The 21607-nt window shown below is 41.2% G+C and overlaps 1 protein-coding gene across 50 annotated transcripts in view; it reads left to right on the top strand.

Annotated features, from left to right (window-relative positions):
* LOC137105903 (ankyrin-3-like) overlaps positions 1–21607 on the top strand; it is a 133102-nt gene that overhangs the window by 84175 nt on the left and 27320 nt on the right. For 11 of the 50 annotated variants that reach the window (XM_067488691.1, XM_067488690.1, XM_067488671.1 and 8 more), the window contains exons 25-35: positions 920–955; positions 5360–5483; positions 9347–9449; positions 10756–10800; positions 11367–11473; positions 12873–12905; positions 13964–14188; positions 17550–17648; positions 19688–19842; positions 20114–20325; positions 20859–21066. In XM_067488691.1, coding sequence (XP_067344792.1) covers positions 920–955; positions 5360–5483; positions 9347–9449; positions 10756–10800; positions 11367–11473; positions 12873–12905; positions 13964–14188; positions 17550–17648; positions 19688–19842; positions 20114–20325; positions 20859–21066 — 1347 coding nt within the window. Of the gene's footprint in view, positions 1–919; positions 956–5359; positions 5484–7206; positions 7219–9346; positions 9450–10755; positions 10801–11366; positions 11474–12872; positions 12906–13963; positions 14189–17549; positions 17649–19687; positions 19843–20113; positions 20326–20858; positions 21067–21607 lie in introns of all 50 variants that reach the window. The other 39 variants (XM_067488651.1, XM_067488654.1, XM_067488653.1 and 36 more) reach the window with 20 other exon arrangements.

The following is a 21607-nucleotide window of genomic DNA, read 5'->3' as shown; positions in this document are numbered from 1 at the left end:
CTGTACTACGCAGTACTGTACTTGAGTACTTTCAGCTGCCGCCTCTCCCTCCAACTCTTTCGTGCTATGTTGTTGTAATGCTTTAATTATTTTCATGCATCAAAACGCAGGGAGAATGCCTTCCTCTTTCTCCTGGTTGCTATGCCAACTGTCTGCTCATGGCGTCGCGGCGTGTGTAACAGATTTCTCTTTATGGCGTGAAACAGACGTCACACAGACACTTGAGCCTTTGTCTTCAGAGGCTTGTTCACGATGCTGCCATTGTAGTTTCACACATTCGGGCCAAAGCAAACATGGTGTCCGCTGCTGTGTGCAGTGTGTATGTGTGTTTGTTTCCTTTGTCTATGTCTTTCTGAAGCGGCTGAACTTGAACTCCTCACTGACTGTCCCTGTTTAATTTGTTTTCATTTTCTGTTGGCTCATTACCCTCTGGGGTTTTTGAACAACGTAGTCTGCACTCATCATAAAGACTAGCGGGCTTTTCCTTTTGGGGCTGTCACATAGAAGTACCTTTGTGTAGGTGCCCGTTTTTGTTGCTGCTAAATGGCAGCAGCTTGCAGGAATTCACATTTCCTCAGCAACGCTGAAACAGCTTGCCTTTCCACAGTGCGTACAGATGTGTGTGGCTGGACATGACGACGTTACCAGTTGTGTTGTTATTTAAACGTAATAATACACTGAACTGGGTTAATGTAAAGGAACATAGCTGGCACAGAAGGTCATGGAGTGTAGGTCGGGGCCGTGGATTATAGCCCTTTGTCTGAAGACTTACTGTAGGTGACAACACAGTGACTCTTCCCACTGAGCCAAACATGGAGCACATAGCGTGATCAAGACAATGATAATGAAAGCTAATTTCATGACTGCAGAACAAACTTGAAGGAAGTGGTTAAAGATATGTTTTGCTTTATTTAAACAGAATTGGAAGTTGGAAACATCTGCATCAGCTATTCTTGTAAGTTCAAAAGCAGGTGATCTTGCTATAACCATCTCTAATAACCAGTGTGGACTAAACTGACAGAACTAAACTGTGTTCGTGACTGTGTTACCATTTTATGTATACAGCACATTTACAGTATTGGCATGTTTGCGCTCATACTAAGTGTGTGTGCGTGCTTCGGTCTAGTAGAGCCCATCTTTAACTTCTCATCTATAAATATATCGAGTGTAACCCTAGGAGCACAAATACACACAGTCACACACAAGCTCGCATACCAGCGGAGTAACAGCAATGAATAACATCTCGCATAACAACACACAGTTCATGGTTTAAACCAGAACATCCTGCAAAGCCTTTAAACTGCTCTTCAAAGAGTTGAATTTAATTAAACCTAATTAAAAGTTAAGTAACACTTGGTCAGCTTCTACTCAGATATAACATCTGAGTAGAAGTTTTTAAGGCAACAATATATGGATCACATGATGGGTTATCTGTGATAGGTTTTCTACAAGTAAAGAGTAATTGATAGGTCTAGTTCCAAATCATGTGTCACGTTGTTTTAGGTGAAGATCTGAACTCTTCTTGTATGTGTTTTCATCCTTGGCCTTGGTCATGTCTGCCCTAAGTTTTGGCATTTCATATTCTAAATATAGACTTTTACAAAATGGAAGCGACAGTATTAATAACAAGACAACGTGCTCGGGTTTCAAATTAAAACGGATTAGTACGTATTAAGCCACTCTAAACAATTTGTTATTGATGGTTTTACTGTACATCTTGTCCCGAGTCAGATTTAAGTAAAATAAATAACACAGGTCCTGAAAATCAACTTTGATCGACTAAACCTATTGGAGATTGAATTCTGGTTAAGACTTGACTTAGAAAACACTTTCAAGTCTCCAAAAAAGCAGCCAGAGTACATGTTTGGAAATGAGTAAAATGTTCAAGGGTGGAGTTAAAAAGATGTTGGCTTATCATCAGTTTTGGTTATTTTTACGGAATATTACACGTAGCTGCTGTGTGTTTTCGGTTATATTTAAGCACAAAAAAGGTCAACTTTTTTGTTTCAGTACTGTGAATGGCCACTGCAGTAGAAAACAAGTTGGTTCCTTTTCTAACTTTATGTAAAAATTCTATTCAAAGACATGGTGCTGTCTGAAGTATGTTGTATGTCTGAGGCTGCTCATGATGCTAGTATCAGTCAGTGTATGGTGCACCTCTCTCCTCCTCCTCATCATCATCATCATCATCATCATCTGTGCTCTGATTGGCAGGTTTAAATATGTGGAGCAGTCACATTGTACACAGTATAGCGGTTACATTAATTCACTACTTTTTCCTCACAAATAGCACAAGGATTTTTACTTTGGCACAACTGAGACTTGAATTATCCCTAAAAGGCTTTAAAACAGGTTTGTAGATGCTGCTTAACTATGGTGCATCCAGAAAGTATTGACAGCGCTTAACGTTTTCCACATTTTGTTATGTTATTAGCCTTATTCCAAAATGGATCAAATTCATTACGTTCCTCAAAATTCCTCAAAAACAATACCCCATAATGACAACATGAATAAACTCTGTTTGAAATCTTTCAAACGTATTAAAAATAGAAAAACGAAACAATCACATGTACATAAGTATTCCTGGCATTTGCCATGATGCTCTTTGAGTTCTGGTGCATCCTGTGTCCACTGATCACCCTTGAGATGTTTGTGTGGGAAATTCAGTTATTTTGAAATGATTTGGAAAAGCATACACCTGTCTATATAATGTCCCACAGTTAACAGTGCAGGTCAGATTATAAACCAAGCCATGAAGTCCAAGGAATTGTCTGTAGACCTCAGAGACAGGATTGTATCAGGGCACAAATCTGGGGAAGGGTATAAAAACATTTCCGCAGCATTAAAGGTCCCAGTGAGCACAGTGGCCTCCATCATCTGTAAATGGAAGAACTTGGGAACCACCAAGACTCTTCCTAAAGCGACCGGCCAAATAAACTGAGCGAGAAGAGAGAGAAGGGTCTTGAAGATGACCAAGAACCCGATGGTCTCTCTGACAGAGCTCCAGCTTTTCTCTGTGGATAGAGGAGAACCTTCCAGAAGAACAACCATCTCTGCAGAACTCCACCAATCAGGCCTGTATGGTAGAGTGGGCAGATGGAAATCACTCCTCAGTAGAAGGCACATGACAGCCCACCTGAAGGACTCTCAGACCCTGAGAAAAAAAAAATTCTCTGTTGTGATGAAACAAAGATTGAACCCATAGCCTGAATGCCAAGTGTCACGTCTGCAGGAAACCAGGCACCGCTCACCACCTGGCCAACACCATCCCTACAGTAAAGCACGGTGGTGGCAGCATCATGCTGTGGGGATGTTTTTCTGCATCAGCAACTGGGAGACTGGTCAGGATCGAGGTTAAAATGAATGCAACAATGTGCAGAGACATCCTTGATTAAAAACCTGTTCCAGAGCATCTGGACCTCAGACTGGGGCCACGGTTCATCTTTCAACAGGACAACGACCCTAAGCACACAGCCAAGATAACAAAGGAGTAGCTACAGGACAACTCTGTGAATGTCCTTGAGTGGCCCAGACAGAGCCCAGACTTGAACCCGATTGAACGTCTCTGGAGAGATCTGAAAATGGTTGTGCACCGACGCTCCCCATCCAACCTGATGGAGCTTGAGAGGTGCTGCAAAGAAGAATGAGAGAAACTGCCCAGAAATAGATGTGACAAGCTTGTAGCATCATACTCAGAAAGACTTGAGGCTGCAATTGGTGCTAAAGGTGCTTCAACAAACCTGTAAGCAAAGGCCATGAATTATACTATACCTGTGATTTCTTTTCATTTTTTTATTTTTAAAACATTTGCAAAGATGTAAAACAAACTTCTTCCACATTCTCATTGTGGGGTATTGTTTGTAGAATTTTGAGAAAAATAATGATTTTAATCCATAAGTATAGTATGGGCCTCACAGAGAATAATTTACAGTAATCAAGATTGACAGGGAAGCAGCTGAAAAAATAACAACAGAGATCAAGAGGAACGCAGACAGACAGGTAGAGCAGGGAGAAACCTAAACGAGGAAAAAGTGACAACGTATAAACAAACCTGCACAGTGTGCACGCGTCTATATTTGCTGCACAGGAAGAATTTACATGTTAGACAACTAAGTCTTAGTCACACGCCCACTTACTATTTCTGTCCTGCAGTGAGAGCTAGGTGTTTGCTATGAAACTCTCTCTCTCTCTCTCTCACACACACACATACAGACACACACACACACACACACACACACACACACACACACACTGGATAATCCTAGAGCAGGGTGGGTAGGCGGGAGAAACCGATCTGTTCATGTGAGCGCTGAGCTGTGAAAGAGAGAGAGGCAGACAGTGAATGCCAGAAGGAGCGAAAGGGAGTCAAGTCAAGGAAAAGTTAGATCAGGGTGAGATCCTGCAGACTGGACGACCCGAACTGGAATGAAGTGCTTTAAAGCAGGAGGTGAGTTATGGACTCGCTCGGGAGGAGTTTGCACTTGTTGAAGCTGGAAGCAGAAGGGAGTTCACAGAATAGGCTGGAATGTCGCCAGATGGGGTCTGTAATGTGTGTGAGTGAGTGTGTGTTTGAGTGAGAAAGTTTAAGGGGGAGGGGTGCTGTAGCAGCAGGAGATGAGGGGACAGGAGGAGGAGTGGGGCGGGGGTCTCAGTGCTTTGTAGTAGCTGGAATGCCTCCCTTTGCTTTCTCTTCCTTTCTCTGCCTGCACGCTTCCACTTGCTCCTCTGTCCCGCTTGAACTCCTGCTCTGTTCCTTAGTCAGCGGCCCGTCAGTAGGCTAAGATCATCTAAGACATCATCTGAGCGGAATAACATGCTGCCAACTGTGGTCTTGCCGGACCTGCAACGTATATGTTCCAAGTCTTTAACCACTGTTTTTATTCATCCTAATTGTCCTTTACATTAATCTGTGGGAACGGGCTCAAAGCCACATGAGCTTTACTGTCCTCGATTACTGCTGTTAACTAACCTGAAGGCCTTTCTTTGTCAACAGGAGACAAAAAGCTTTTAGTGACAGCAAAAGGCTTGTTTGTGTGCATTTTTTTAGACCGCGTTAAACTGGAAAACAGCCTCTGGGCAGAAGCTGCATTGATCCTCCAGCCTAAAAGCTATTATGGTGCGAGTGCACCACAAAAACAAGACAACACTTCCAGTAGCCAAAGTTTCAGAGCAGGGAATGTGTGTTGCTCCAACAAACCTGTGCAGCGCTCGAGCGAGGAAAGAGTAGTTTCCATTCATTCTCTCTGCATGTGGTTTCCCAGACAGCAGGAGTTTTGCACTGGCAAAATTGAAGCTAAAGAGACAACTTGTGTTTTCTTCCTGTAACTTTCCTGTTGCCTCGTGTGTTTTGAACGGCCAGGTGACGACGCAATGACGGGGGACACGGTCAAGTATCTGGCCCCCCAGGACCTGCGAGAGCTGGGGGACGACTCGCTCCCCCAGGAGGGCTACATGGGCTTCAGTGTGGGTGCAAGGTCACAGAGGTGAGACACACTGATAACGCATATCATAATTATTTCTGATTCCATAGATGCTAATTTATGCTGTTAGAGAGACAGAGACAAAAAGCTACAGGGACAGTGCACCTTCATTGGAATTGCTGTAAATGTTCCAGAGTTAACCAATTGGATATTGTTTTAAATTACTTGACATTTTAAAGTAATGCAAAGTAGTAGTAGTAAAACAAATATAATAGATATTATATATTCAGTTGCAATATAAGTCATACAACGCCACAAAATGTGGAATATTAAAGCTACAGTTGTAACTTTTTTTTAATACTTTTTTTTTTTTTTTTTTACTAAAAAAATGTTCCAAAACTTATCTTACAAACTCGCACGTCAGCGCTAAAGAGATATTCACTTCTAAAGGTTTTTGGAATGAGGCTCGCCCTTTCGACCAATCAGAAAAACTTTGCAGCTCAGTTACTGTAATTTGATAATGACAAATACCTGAAGGCAGAGTGTGGTGGGGCATAACTGACAGTAAGAGCGTCGCAAGGTGGACTGATTTCAAGTCTTGGGCCTTAAGTTGCATGTTGTAGCTTCAATGTTGGTATAATGTTAAATGTGACCGGTCTGTGGTACAAAACAGCTTCTGAGTGAACTGTGGGAACTTGTCCTGTTAGCATCAAGCCTTATGAGCTCAACTGACAGTTAGCAAACACTCCGATATTTGCTTCCCAGGGCTACACTGTAGACACTTGAACCAGTCTGTGAAAGCTCATGATGTAAAATAAAAAAGTGGTACCACATAACAGAGGGCTGTCAAGAGAGAAGCTGCAGGTTTTAGTAGTTGCATATGAAGTTGTTTCCATTTAATAAGTACCGTTTTAGCGGAAATGAATAAAACTACTCTGGCGTCGTTATCCAGATATTATCCAGAAGAAGCAAGATGGCAATGGTTAGTCACATTAGTGTAACTCCCTAGCACAGATTTCCGCCTCATCAGTAGGAGGTCATAGTTCGCTCTCTCTGTGCCTGTTGAACTGAAAATATTGACAGTTGTGCAACATGCTGACAAGGGAGGGGGTTATTGAATTTCTGAGCAGTGACACACATGGACACTGAGCCACAGGAAATTAGAAACATGTTCGATTGCATGCCCCAGAGCGGTGGGATAGATCAACACATGCTGTGTGTGCGTGTGTGTGTGTGTGTGTGTGTGTGTGTGTTAGAGAGAGAGAGATGTCTCCAATCTTCAGTCCAATCCAATAGTTTAACAAATTGGCTTAGTAAGATTATTCCAGGTTTTTATATTGTTGTCAGTGTTAATCACCACCTCAAAATGCAATTCCCAGTTGTGTGTTGAAGTGGGAGAAGTGCAAGCTGTACAAGTACTTTCACTAGTTGGAAGGCTGAAGTTGATACTCTGGGCTGGGTTTGGTTTTTCTTGATAAATTGCTTTTCTCCTATCAAGTTGATGCAGCAAATGGCTGTAAATACTACAACACCCATCAACCTCACTTCTTCCTTCTTAATAACTACGATTAAAGATTGAAACTATAGTGATGCAGAGTACCTGAGATGCTGCCGCCTTAGTTAGACAGCAGGAAGCCAGGGTCTCTGGCAGTGGGGCAGGGGGTCAATGTGTCAGTCATTCGGAATCGATCTACCAACCTGCTTCTCTTCTCTCTGCATCTCTCCGTGAACTCCTGTCTTTGTTCATGATGTTTTATTCTCTCCCTATGTTTTTTCTTACTGTTAGTCCCAAAGTCAGGTAAGGATGAAGGCATGACAAGGCCACGCTACACCTCCCCCACCACCCCCTCCATCTTCCTACCCCTATACCCTCAAACCCTGGTCCCTATCAATATTGTGGCTTTGTGGTCCAGTGTAACACATATTTAACCCATCTGAGTACTAACGTATTTTTTTTGAGCAGTTTTTCTGTTTCTTAACACAGTTATACTGTATGTTAACATCAGACACTGTATTGTGTACTGTGGTTCACCTTTGTGATTCTTGTCCAGTTTTTTGCTTTTGGATGGGAAAAAAGGCTGAAAGCCTGTTTCATTTGCTTCTGTGTTTGACTGTGGTGAGTGTGTCATTCATGCCTGGGTCTTTGTGGGCTTGCCACAAAGGTGGAGCTTTGCATCATTTTGGTTTCTGTGTTTGGATTCAAGCTTCCATGGACCTGAACTGATATATGTGCAGGGAATATGGATGCTGTTGCCTTCATCAGTTTAGTGTCATAACAGATGAACAGTGCAGAATTAGCTGGTCTCACTATACTTTTTTTGAAATGAAACAAGAAAAAGTTCACGAGAGCAGGATGGATTATTCATTTGAACAAATTTCAATTGCCTTGTGGACATATGCTCATATAATACATATAGAGTAACGGGGCGGCTGTAGCTCAGTTGGGGGGGGGCAAGACACTGAACCCCTAACAGCCCATTCCCCTCCCCAGCTGTGCAGTGCCGGTCCAAGCCCGGTAGAAATTGGGGAGGGTTGCGTCAGGAAGGGCATCCTGCGTAAAAACTGTGCCAAATCAACATGCGTACATTGATCCCCTGTGACGACTATGAACTCACGGGATAAGCGGAAAGAGAAAAAAAAAAAAAGGTACATGTAGAGCAACGTGCTGTGTACATAAGGTCAAGAGCTGTATGACTAAAGCAAGTGGAAAATTGGAAAAACATTTCTACAACTTCTTTGAGATACATACCTCTGTGGTAGTCGCCCTCTCCATTAACGAGGAGACATAGAGTGAATCCAGAAAGGACTCACAGCGCTTAACTTTTTCCACATTTTGCTACGTTATAGCCTTATTCCAAAATTGATCACATTCCTTATTTTCCCACAAACTCTACAAACAATACCTCATAATGACAATGTGAAAGAAGTTTTGTTTTTATTCATGGCCTTCGCCATGACACAGTTGAGCTCTGGTGCATCTTGTTTCCACTGATCATCCTTGAGATGTTTCTACAAGTTGACTGGAGTCCACCTGTGGGAAATTCAGTTGATGGGACATGTATGCTTGGAAAAGCATACACCTGTATATAAGGTCCCACAGTTAACATGTCAGAGCACAATCCCTAAATGCCAAGTGTCACACCTGGAGGAAACCAGGCATGAGACCAGACATCATTTCATGATGTGTGACAACTGAGTTTACCTAGAGTTGCCTTTTTGCTCTTTCAACTTTTCAAAGGCTAATTGAGTCAGGTTTATCTCTTTGAGCAGAGCAACTAGCAGTGCAGCTGAGATGTTGCAGCAAACATTCATCACATCATCTCTCACTAATGCTCTTTATTTGCCTCATAAAAATGTTTCTCCAAACCCCATCACAAACTTCACACCATGTAGTCTAAAAAAAAAAAATGCACTGGGACCAAACAACATGTCTCTAACAATGTGCAGCTGATTTATGGTCAGAGGATGCTACACATCTGCAGGGGTTTCACGGAGATGATCAAATACCATAGCTTCATACCGTAATCTGCCCAAATTTCATAAGCTATTCTGCTTCACTCAGGCTTTTGAGGTATTGAGATTGTGTGCTGCACGGGGGGAACCCAGCTGCTAAGACTCAAGAGGCTATAATTATCCCAAAACTTGTGTTTTGCATTGTTTGTGTAGTTTATTAACATGTTTTCTTGTTGCCTCAAACAAATTAGTAGCATGACAAGATGGTTTAGTCTAACACTGTGTTTGTCAGTGGTGGCATACAGTCAGGTTCCTGGAAGCTGCATGCATTTAATGTGTTTGTTTTTTTCTGTTCACTTTCATACCCTCTTACACCCAAACTCCTCCTCCTCCTCCTCCTTTTCCTTCTCCCCACTTCCCCTCTCCATCATTGTGACTTGATAATCCGTGACTTCTACGGCAACCACACCAAGCCTGCGTTCCTTCAGTTCTGATAGGTCCAACACGCTGAACCGGAGTTCGTTCACGCGGGACAGCATGATGATAGAGGAGATGCTGGCGCCCAGTAAAGAGATGGTATGTACACTGACTGAACCTCTGGGTGTTTAAAGGTGCACAGGCAGGCTATGTCTCTTTTTGTCTCGCCGTGAAGTCCTGTCTCCAGATTTGCCAGTCTGTCTTAGTGCCGCGACAAAATCCCGGCTATTCACCAATTCTCTTAAACCTGAATGGGTAGTGACATAAAGACGACCAACCCCGTTACATTTTAGTGAGATTAGTGGTTAGTGCTGCTTTATAAGTGAGGTTATCTGTGATGGCCCACTTACTTTAAGGAAGTACCACCTGAGCTGCAGTAGGAATTGAGGTGAGATGAATTGTAGAATAAATCATGTCCTCACCCAAAACTCAACTTTCACTCGTGGTCTACAATGTCAAATTAGATTTTAGTGATTACTCATCACCGTTCAGTTAAACATTAGAAACAGTAAAGAGATGTTTGTGCTGTGTTTTGTAAGGATCAAAATAAAATGCTTCTGCTCTCATCATGCAAATGAAGAATTGCTTTCAGTTTTTTTTTTTTTTTTTGCATTTGTGTAGGGAGATGTAGCTGTTTCTCAACATGTTGCATTAGCACCAAACATGGGTCTGTGGATACACTGATTTGCCCCCAGGCTGATATGAGGATGTGCCCAATATTTATTTAAAAAAAAGTAACTTAATTAATGGATTAATTAAAAACCAAAGAATCTCTAACTTTTGGACTAAAAAAAAATGCAGCTCAGTTAACTAGAAAAAATAAGCTGCAGATTAATTGACAAGGAAAAGTTGTAGCTGTACCTATCAAAATATGTTAAACATAGATTATTAAGTGGTTTTTAATATTGTGCTTCCAAGCATTTTAGGGACTTGAGAGAAACATTGTCAAAACTGGCTGAGCAGAAGGTGATTCATCCTGATTTGCAGATCTTAAAATTGTCCACAAGATCGAAATGTTTTCCAAAACCCAAGTCCAAATCGCAGATGCTCGTTTGTAGTTTTCAGTGGGCTGTAGCATTAACCGGGACCTACGCTTTGTATGTATAATCAGTAAAGTGCCGATTTAAGCTTAATCACAAGAGCATCCCAGGAAGACGTGGTGACTTTTTTTTTCACTGTGGAAGCAAAATGACAACTTATGTGGTTTCATCAAAATTTCTGTAGGATAAAAAAAAAAGACCATTTGTCAGAAGCAGCCAAGACCCTCCATGACTTCTTCTGCATCTCTTTATCTGTCTACTGTGCACGCTACAGTGGCACATGCATTCCTGTAGTTTTAAATAAAACCTCAGTGTGCATGTGACAGCCTCTAAATAACAGCATGTCTCCTCTCACGCTGCTCCAGATGCTCTCAAAGGAAAAGTCTTTCATAGTCGAGCAACACAATAAGGTAGATGTTCAAGTCGCCTTTCTGTCAGTGCATGTTAAAGATATTTAGATCATTTCATTGTTTGTTAAATAGATTTTTTTTTTAGTGTATGAGCTGAATATTTTGAATCATTGTCATATTAGCGGATTGACATTTTCTTATCCACCAGTCTCATGATGCTCTAAGTGGCCTTTAGAAAAATGTGACATTCCCTTAGTTTATATGTCAGGAGTTCATGGCTTAATAAGATTACAACCCCTGTTGAAAACATTGTAGTGCATTGACTTTCAATTTTATGTTTTGTTTTGTTTTTTGCTGTAGAAAATTCATTATGTGTCAGTGCTTGTTCATTTTGGAGATGTTAATTTCTGCCAGCAGGAAAGCGTAAAAAGCTGACGTGTTGCTATGAGTTAAACTTCAGCACTGCGGTGTTTTCTTTTCTATTGACATAAGTGCACGGTTCAATGGGGAAAAATGATTTCATTATTTCACATTAAAGTACCCTCTTCTTGTGCACACACAGGACTCTCAGAATCCGGCATTTTGCACTTTTTCCATTGCAGTGACCCTTTTTGTCTCTTCCACAGCATTTGACGGCGGCTAAGGATTTTGACAGCAACTCTCTGAGGAGGTACAGCTGGAATGCAGATGCACTGGATAACGTCAACCTGGTCTCCTCACCAGTACATTCTGGGTAAGGGTGCTTGCGTTGTAAGGAGGATTTAGAGGTGGAGGAGGCAGGATTCAAGTCTGCTTGTCTTCCACCACCCTTATTCCCTGTCTTCTTCGCCTCCTGTCTCTTTCTCATTGGTTTCCCCCTGAATAAGATGTCTCTTACCTTCAGCGGTTTTTCTTCATGCTCTCGGATTTTCTGTTCCAACTTATCTCTCAGTAAAAGTCACACTTCTGTCGTTCCTGGTGATGAACTGAAGACTCTTTTAAAAACGGTGCCATATTTAGTATTTGTTTATCAGTTAGCTGTGTCCTAGCACCGTTTATATGTGTATGCACCATTTTTCTATCATTGCTGAAACTTGCAAGTGCCTAAAATGTATGTCCAAAGCTGTGTATCCTTGGTGTGTAGAGTGTTGAGAGAAAAAAACAACCTGAGCTATAGTTTCTGTCTTTTTTTTTCTTTTTTTTTATTTCCACCAAAATCTGACCTACCTAAAATTCTGATAAATTATTAGTCTGGGAGTGAAAGAAGCACCTGTGACTCAGCTCAGAGTGGAATAAGAGAGCTGTAGCTGAAGGCAAAAGTTTGACAATTTCAAATATTTTTGAGTTTTACACTTTCATGCCTGTATGATAAATAAAATGCGGAGGGAAAATGAAGCATTACGCAGAAAGCTGGGATGCCGAGAATTGCGTCCCATTACCTTGCCCTCACCCTAAACACCTAGGAGAGGGCGCTAAATTAAACCCAAGGTAACAAGAAGGAAATAAGAATTGGAATTCTTGGCATTACAGCTCTATTTTCCTCTTGTACCACTTTTCCTGTTGCCCTCCTGCACACAGCCTTACTGTGACAAACACTATAGCTCATTTTTTCTTAACTTAAATATATTGTAGACTTGTAAATTTTCCTCAGCATATGGGAGATAGAAGCTCAGAGCTTCATTTTATATCACTGTATCTATGGAAGTCCTAAATATTGAAATGAGACATCAACGCTGTTGATGTAGTTTTTTTGGCATTATAGGTTAATTATTACAGCGAGTTATCGGTTTTGTTTCCAAATGCAATACGAATTACATTAGCAGCATTAGTGTTAACTCAAAACTAATCTATTCATGAAAGTATATTAAAAACACAACAAAAACTCACACAAGGGTGGCGAGAAGGCCAGACGTACAGTGAAGACGGCACAGTGTACACAGAGAGCTCTTCGATTATCGCCGTAAAACGTGGAAAAAGCCGCTGCAGGTACAGACATGACAGTGGTAGCAATCCTCTCAAAACTATGGCTCATAACTACGTTGAACTATTTCTGTGAAGGACTCCTTGGCTGTCGTCTTCTCACTGCTATTTTCGATGACAAACCTGTGTTATTGACTTGTCACTCCTGCGTTGCTTTGTCGTTCATCCTGCAGTTTTTCCTCTCCGCTCCCGCAGTACGACAGCAGGTGATTGACTGTGATTGGACTACTATGTTTGTTACTTCTGGTGACATCCCACACCTTTCCCTCTCTATTCACTCATAACATCTGTGTTTGCTCTCCTCACACATGAACATGTGGATGTTTGACCTTGTGTTTATTCCATTTGTTTGGAGGAAATGTCTGAGTTTCTAACTGATATTAATAAGTTTGTGTTCTGGCTGAATGTGACTGTGTAAAGGTTGTACGTGTACTTTTCTTTTTACATATTCCACCAGCAAGTTGATAAAAATGCATTAAAGTTCTGTAGATTTGGTTCAGTCATGAATAAGCAGCCAATTAAACGAATTCCTGTACTAGATAAATATGTTTCCCCACGTAAGGTAAAATGTGCGATTGTATTTTTCAAGACCTAAAGTTTTGAAAGGAACAATTCATTCTAAGTGTTTCACATCTACATACGAACTAACAAAACATCTCAGATACCAAACTGCATGGTGTGAATCTGTGTGTGTGAGTTATTTTAACTTAAAAAAAAAAGAAAGTCACATAAGTTACACACAGAACTGAACCACTTTCTAATATGGGTAAAACACTGGTTATAGTTGGAAGATCCTGTGCTGGCATATTGACTGTCTACTTAATTCTCTAAATATTACCTACATATTTAATGTCATTCTTTGTCATCAATTGGTAATTTTAATACAAATTCTGAAAAATGTAAGTTTTTTGTTTTACTCGATGCCTCATGATGATGGTGATGTACAGTCACAGCCAACACAGAAAACTCCCCAAGTTTCTGTTCCTTCTTTCTTCTATCTCTGTTCTCTATTGCTCACACTTCCTTTGTGTGTGTTTTGAAGCTCACAGCATGGAAAGTGACCTCACCTTAACTAAAGACCCTGTTCTCGCCATAAATACCACTCTTAAACTGATGAAACTGTATATTCCATTTTTATATCCTCTCCTCTCTTTCCTTTACCATATTTGTACTGTCTGCTTCATTGAGCGATGACTTCTCTATGTCTCCTATTACTCTTTTTCTCCCTCTCTTCCGTTTTCTTTATTTTCACTTTTTTTATCAGGTTCCTGGTCAGCTTCATGGTCGACGCCAGGGGTGGCTCCATGCGAGGAAGTCGTCATAACGGCATGCGCATCATCATCCCGCCCAGAAAGTGCACAGCGCCTACCAGGATCACTTGTCGACTGGTTAAGAGGCACAAACTGGCGTCGCCTCCTCCGATGGTGGAAGGAGAAGGCCTGGCCAGCCGACTGGTCGAGGTCGGTCCGGCAGGGGCCCAGTTCCTTGGGTAAGACTCTTTGTTTTCTCCTGTTATATAAATATCCCCAATATAGGTGTTGCTGTTTATGTAACTGCTTACAGTTGAGTGCAAAAGTTTGCATCCTCATATTTTCTAAAACTAAGATATTTAATACACATTCAGCTGGTACAAATGTTCCTTCATATTCAGAAATAACAAAAAGGTTAAAGGAGTGTAGCAAAATGAAGTTATAAAATGGTGAAAATGTCATAATTTTACAACTTTTTATCCCTCTTGTGTTTTCAAGTTTTCCCCATTTCTCTTTATAATCTCCTCAAACCTCTTTGGGGACCAGATTGTTTGGTTGCCCGCCATGTACAGCTTTCTTCAAATCTATCAGCTGGTTTTCCATAACATTGGGCTATGGTAAAACCTTCACCTTATCCTTTTTAAACCATCCCTGGGTTGACTTAGCTTTGTGCTTTTGAACGTTGTCTTGTTGAAGGATCCACTGCCTCTTCATCTTTAGCTTTTGACAGATAATCTTCTGATTTTGGGCTGCATTCATTCTTCCTTGCACTTTATGCAGGACTCCAGTGACTGATGCAGACACACATCCAAAACATCAGTTAGCCTCCACCATGTTTGACCAAATAATTTACCGTCTGACCACATAATCTTGTTCAAAACCTCATTTGGTTGGTTAACATGCTCCAAACATGCTGCCTTATGTCTAAAAAGTAAAGAATGGCTTCCTGCATGCTTTTCTCCCAAACACTTGAGACCTCTGCAGATTACGCTTGACTGTGTCTATGGGGACTTTTATTCCAGTTGTCTCTAAGGACTTTGTCTGGTCCCCTGCTGTTTGTTTTGGACTGGAGTTTCCTAGTGCCTCATTCAGGTATTTGTCTTGGTTGAAGGAACACTTTTACCAAATAAATGTGCAATAAATATAATGTTGATAAATGTCGACGCCTTATTAACGGAAGGAGATGCAAACGTTTTCATTCAACTGTATTGTTCTGCGCTTTAGTTCAGTGACTTGACACTTTCTTCTGCTTCTTGCCATCACCATTTCCAGCCATCTGCTTTTATATTTTAAAGTGTGAATGTGGGTATGTGCATCATGGAGTGTGATGCCAGCTGTTTGATTTGCAGCTAAAGTGGAATTTGTTCTAAACTGCTCATCCTCAAGCAAGTTGTCCAGCTGTGTTTCTCTTTGACAAAGTGAAGGCAACAGCACTGTCTGATGTACAAATGTAGATTGTGGATTAAAACAAAAGGCGAAAGTCCGTAATCCTGATTTGGAGTGTACATTCCTACTTTATGTTAAAGTGTAGCGTGAAACTAATGTGAATTGCAAGACTTGGATACCTGTTTCATTTCCCAAATTAAAGCTTATACACTGCAAAACATATTCAATTTGTTGATAAGTGTTACTTAATAGTACTTTAATATTAATTCATATCACAATGTATTAGTAATTACTCATCAACATATTTTTTTATTAACAATTGAACATAAACAACATATCAGATGTTGAAACATTGAGACATTTTTCCATTTCATTAAAAAATAGTTTCATGGCAGTGACACAAAAGGCTGGAAAAGTAACTGCCACAAATCAAAAAGAAATGGAGGAGCATTTGACGACTAATTAGGTTAATTGACAACAGGTCAGTAACGTGACTGGGTATAAAAGGAGCTATTTAGAGAGGCAGAGCCTCTCGAATGTAAAGATTGGCAGAGGTTCACTAATCTGTGGGGAACTGCATCTAAAATTGTGGAACAATTTCAGAAAAATGTTGCTCAATCTAAAATTGCAAAGACTTTGAGGATCCCACCATCTACAGTATATAAAATCATCAAACGATTCAGAGGATCAGGAGGAATCTCTGTGCGCAACGGACAAGGTCGAAGGTCAAAACTGGATGTGCTTGATCTTCGTGCCCTCAGGTGGCACTGCATTAAAAACAGGCCTGATTCTCTACTGGACCTCACTGCATGGGCTCAGGAACACTTCCAGAAATCACAGTTCACTGTATAATCTACAAATGTAAGTTAAAGCTGTATCATGTGAAGAAGAAGCCATATGTGAACACGGCCCAGAAACATCGCCGTGTCCTCTGGGCCAAAGCTCATTTAAAAGGCAAAATGGAAAACTGTTCTGTGGTCAGATGAATCAAAGTTTGAAATTCTTTTTGGAAGCCGTGGACACGATGAGTCCAGGTGCTGAACTGGACTGTCTGCAGTCCAGAACTTTCCCCAATAAAAAACATTGGCCGCATCATAAAATGAAAAATCCAGCAACAAAGGCCCAGGACTGATGAGCAGCTTGAATCCTGCATCACACAAGAATGGGACAACGTTTCTCTCCTAAAACTCCAGCAACTGGTCTCCTCATTTCCCAGACGTTTACAGACAGTTCTTAAAAGTAGAGGAGATGCTGCACAATGGTGAGCATCACCCTGTTCCAACTTTTTTGAGATGTGTTGCCGCCATCAAATTCAAAATGAGCTAATATTTTCCATGAAATGATGAAATGTCTCAGTTTCAACATCTGATATATTTTTTTTCATTCCACTGTGAATAAAATATGGGTTGATCAGATTTGCTTTCTGTTTTTATGTACGTTTGTTCAAACTTTTTTGGAATTTGGGTTGTATTCACATACACACGTTTATATATAATATATATATGGAATGAGGCAGAGGATTTGTGAGTGTCAGAGCCACTATCAAGGATGAAACAACCAAGATTCATGAATGCATCAGGAAGATGGCCCCATGTGATGACGTGCTTAGTGAATACCTCATGCAGCAGAAACCAGAGGAGCAAGGGAAAGAAGAGCAGGAATCCTCATGGAGGGAACACCGTCAGATAGAAGAAGTAACCCCGGCCTCAACAGGGGCAGGCTGCACATAACAGCGAGGTGCAAGATGCGAGCAGGCATGTACATGGAACGCCGTAACCAGGTGGCTGGCATAGTGTCCCGAACATCTGTGCCGAGTAGGGGCTGGAAGTCCCCAAGTCAAAATGGGACACACCTCCAAAGTTGACTGAGAATGACAAGATCCTGTGACACTTCTAGATACAGACTGACAAACCAAGCCGACATAGCAGTTGTGGACAAACAGGAAAACAAGGCTGTAGCGGTAGATGTAGTAATCCCAAGCCATAGCAACATCAGGAAGAAGAAACACAAGGCGCCTGAGAAATACTAAAGCCTGAATGTAGAGTTGGAAAAGATGTGAAAGGTGAAAGCACAAGTGGCCATTACTAATGCGTGTGTAAAGTACTAGTTCTGGTATGGCATCAGTGATAAGACAATTTCTCAGTGGCGTGTGCTTTTACTGATTTTGCGAGTGTATGTTTTATGTATATATGATTCATTATTTTGTGGACACAGTAAACTGCATCTTCCACGAAAGCTGCCAGCCCTTAATGAAGGCGAGAGTCTGGTTAGTCCAGTGCTACAGCTGGGACCCAGAGGAACTAGATTTGCTGGGTAGGAACCAAACATAGCACCCTACCCCTACTCCTCCTTTCCTCTCCCTCCTGTCTCCCCCTCCCCCCCACGCTCCAAGGAAATGACCAGGCAGGCTGATTCATGCTGATTGATATGGTTATTTTATCCATCTTTGTTGATTTTGATTTGTTAGGATACAACATTATTGTCATATGGTTGCCATGTAGTTTTGGGAAGAAATCAATGCCATGAGGAATTATGCTTTGTGGACCTTCTGAAGGGAGGACAGCTAGTGGCTACTTTTAAATGACGATAGTTAGAGAAGATGGGTGAATTTCAGGGACAGACTTATTGTAGAATATGGTTTCAAGATGTTAAAATTCTTCCTAAAACTACACAATGTGGCTTTAAATCCATTAGTTACTTTCCAGCCACTTTCATTTAGAGATCATTGTATTTTTTGATTTCAGAGGCTTCTGATGTCACTGAAAGAGACAGTTTTGATTGGCTGTTTGGACTGGACTGCGCTTGTTGGGCATGAGCCTTTTCCTCCTCAAGTCAAGCATCATTCTGCTTCCCATGGTTGCTCTTACTTTACATCACCTTTTAAGATCAGTTTGATGTAATAACACTCTGTTTTTGTGCAATTATTTCCAGAACCACTGGGTGGGTTTAAAATTTAACTCCATCTATATAGTGCCAATTACGAACACAGTCATCTCAAGGCACTTTACACAGTAAGGTCGGGATCTTACAAAACCATAGAGAAAAGCTAACAAAGCATTTCAGAAAAAACTCCTTTTGATGCAAGAAACCTCCAGCAGAACCAGTCTCAGGCTGGGTGGCCATCTGCCTTAACCAGTGGGGTGAGTTAAAGAGTCAAGAGAGAAAAACCAAAGAAGGGCAACAAGAGGTAACGTGCTAAAACGTATAGTGCAGATTTGTGGGGCTAGTTTCTGTCTATTATGATTAAACAGTGGCCGCTTTGTTACGTACAGCAATCTTATGTGACCAATACAGTTGTTCTGCCATATGCTCTATTTTTATGATGCCTCATAAACCACTGAAGACTGGTCTTTATTGTATCTACTAAAGTGGCAGTGTATCCACTGAGTTTATCCTCACTAATGACCAAGCAACAGGCAAAGTTAAGTAAAACGGTGCACACCAGATTTGGCTGACTGTTGTGTCTCCGTGGCAACATAAGCAAAAAATCCCAAGATTTTACAGACGAATCTGGTGAGTAGGGGGGTTTTTCATGGTCAGCAACCAAGCCCTGTGTCAACACACAAAAGTACTATGTGTGAAAGTGATTTAGTGTCAAAACACTCTTAAATAGGTTATCATGATGGAGGTATCTCTGACCGCGTCAATTAGTCCAAAACACAGGAAATTGTAAAGGTGTAATTTAAGCTAGAAGCTGGCAGGAGGTAAGAATGATCAGTGAATGTAGTTCCTCTGGTACCTCCATAGTGGATTTCCTATTGTGTTCTATTTTTCTTTCTAGTCTGAGGACTGAAACGATGGGTCTTCAGACTAGAGTATTTTCATCTTTCTGTTTATGCCTTGTTTAAGGGCTGCGCAGCTTCCTCCTTAACCCCCCCCCCACCCCATTTCATGTCTCGTCAAGTCATGCCATGCTGTGACTCGCACTCTGAATGTCCCATCGAACTGCAGCACCGCCACAGCTTTCACTATGAAGCAGCACTGTCATCAGCAGAACCACAGTTCACCAGTGTCTCTTGATGTTCCAGATGTATTGGTACAGTTTAAGAACAAAATTTAAAAATGACATTTTGTTCACTTTTATCATTTTTATTGCCAATGAATGTGCTTCAGTGTGGACCCCATAATAGAGGAGGCCGTCAATCTATTGTAAATCAAATTTCAAACATTTTAAAATACTGTAGAAAATGAGAACTATTATTGTATTCAGACAGAATGAACTATACATTGTATTGTCTTACTAAGTCTAGGTTATGTTTAAAGGTAAAGGTACAATAATTTAATTCTTACGTGTCTTGAGTAAATTCAATGTGATTAATTGAACCATATTCCCATAACATGTACCTCGCTAGGCCTGTAATAGTGGAGATCCCTCATTTTGGCTCAATGCGGGGCCAGGAGCGGGAACTGATCCTGCTGCGCAGCGAGAATGGAGAATCCTGGAAGGAGCATCTCTATGACTGTAAGACCGATGACCTCAATCAGCTCCTCAATGGGATGGATGAAGGTGAACACTTGTTTTGGTTGGTGGGTTTATTTATTTGGCCCAGGCTTTGTTGGATCTTGAGTCTTGACTATAGGCGGTTGCGTATTGCATCACTTCTGTGATGAATAATAACATTAATTAAATAAAGCCAAATGACCAAACCACAAGATAAATTAAATTGGATAAAAATTAGTCAGCTTGAGGCTTGGTGCTAGTAGTACTGGGTTTGTAGAGTTATCATATTTATAATTAATGTGATTGATGACGTTTATATATTTTCCTTCTTCTCAAGAATTGGATGGTCCTGACGAGCTTGAAAGGAAGAGAATCTGCCGCATCATCACGAAGGACTTCCCACAGTACTTTGCTGTGGTGTCTCGGATCAGACAGGAGACCAATCAGATGGGACCTGAGGGGGGGACTCTGCGAAGCTGGAGCGTCCCATTGGTTCAGGCTTCATTTCCTGAGGGGGCTTTAACCAAAAAGATTAAAGTTGGACTGCAGGTGAATTAATAATAATGTTTGTTGTTTTAATTAATATTTCTGTCTGATGCTACAAACTGACAAGAAAAAAAAAACAGGCAGTAAATAGTAGGATTCAATCCCGCTGCCTTCTGCATCCCAACACGATGCCCTGTCCATTGAACCACCCCCCCCCCCCCCCCCCCCCCCCCCCCCACCCCCCTTCAGGGGTCACCACAGTGGAAGCAGTAGCTTTAGTGGCATTAGTATTTACAGTGGTGTTAGCAGTAGTATTTATAGCAGTAATTTAGTTAGTAATTAGTTGTTAGTTGTAATTTTTACAGCATAATCATTCATAGAAAAAACAGCAGTGGTAATATGAGTCGTAGTAGCAATAACATTGTTAGCAGTAGTTTCAGTATTGAAGTAGCGGTAATAGTGATACTAATTACAGTGATAATAATCTGTATTAAACAGTATTAGCATGACTCCTGGCAGTAGCATTAGTTAGTAGTGAAATATTTGTACGCAAGTACATATACAATACTTTAATCACTCATCATTTCCTCTTCCAGGCCCAGCCGGTCCCTGATGAAACTGTGAAGAAAATCCTTGGTAACCGAGCAACCTTTAGCCCCATCGTTACCGTGGAGCCAAGGAGACGGAAGTTCCACAAGCCCATCACGATGACAATCCCGGTCCCACCCCTGTCAGGCGAGGGTCTTACCAATGGCTACAAAGGAGACTGTACTCCCTGCCTCCGCCTTCTTTGTAGCATCACAGGTGTGTGTGTGTGTTTGATAATATGTTTTCAAAGACAAATAACCTTTACTGACATTCAGTACTATGTAATGCTAGTTTAAAGCCTCGTGGCAAGAGAAGTACACCAGAATGATGTTCACGTATTTATTGACTCCCTCAAAAGAGGAAAGAATTTTTGGCAGGAAATTTCTCCGGAGCTACAATAAAATAGCATTTACTTTATTAAAGCAAAAAAATGTATAAAAATGTTATTTATGTTTTGGTTTCACGAGGATACCTCCCAGCCCAGTTTTGTATACAAAACCTTACTTTAATAATAAAATCTAGCATAAACTCGTAACGTCATAGCTCCAATAGGCAAAACAGACATTCACACTACAACAGTCACAACCACATCACCTTTTTAATCTAGCGTACAAACAAGAGCACACATCTTGTCACTTTAGCTTGTTGAACAAGTAACCAAACAAACGTGCGCTGGGTAAATGTGACCTGTTCACGTCAGTGTGCAAGCTAATGATCTGCTCTGCTGTGGCCCAGGAGGCAGCATGTAAGTGCAAAA

Source organism: Channa argus, chromosome 20 (assembly GCF_033026475.1).
Source record: "Channa argus isolate prfri chromosome 20, Channa argus male v1.0, whole genome shotgun sequence".
Taxonomy (NCBI): Eukaryota; Metazoa; Chordata; class Actinopteri; order Anabantiformes; family Channidae; genus Channa; species Channa argus.
Note: the sequence above shows the minus strand (reverse complement) of the source record. Positions and strands in the feature narration are given on the sequence as shown.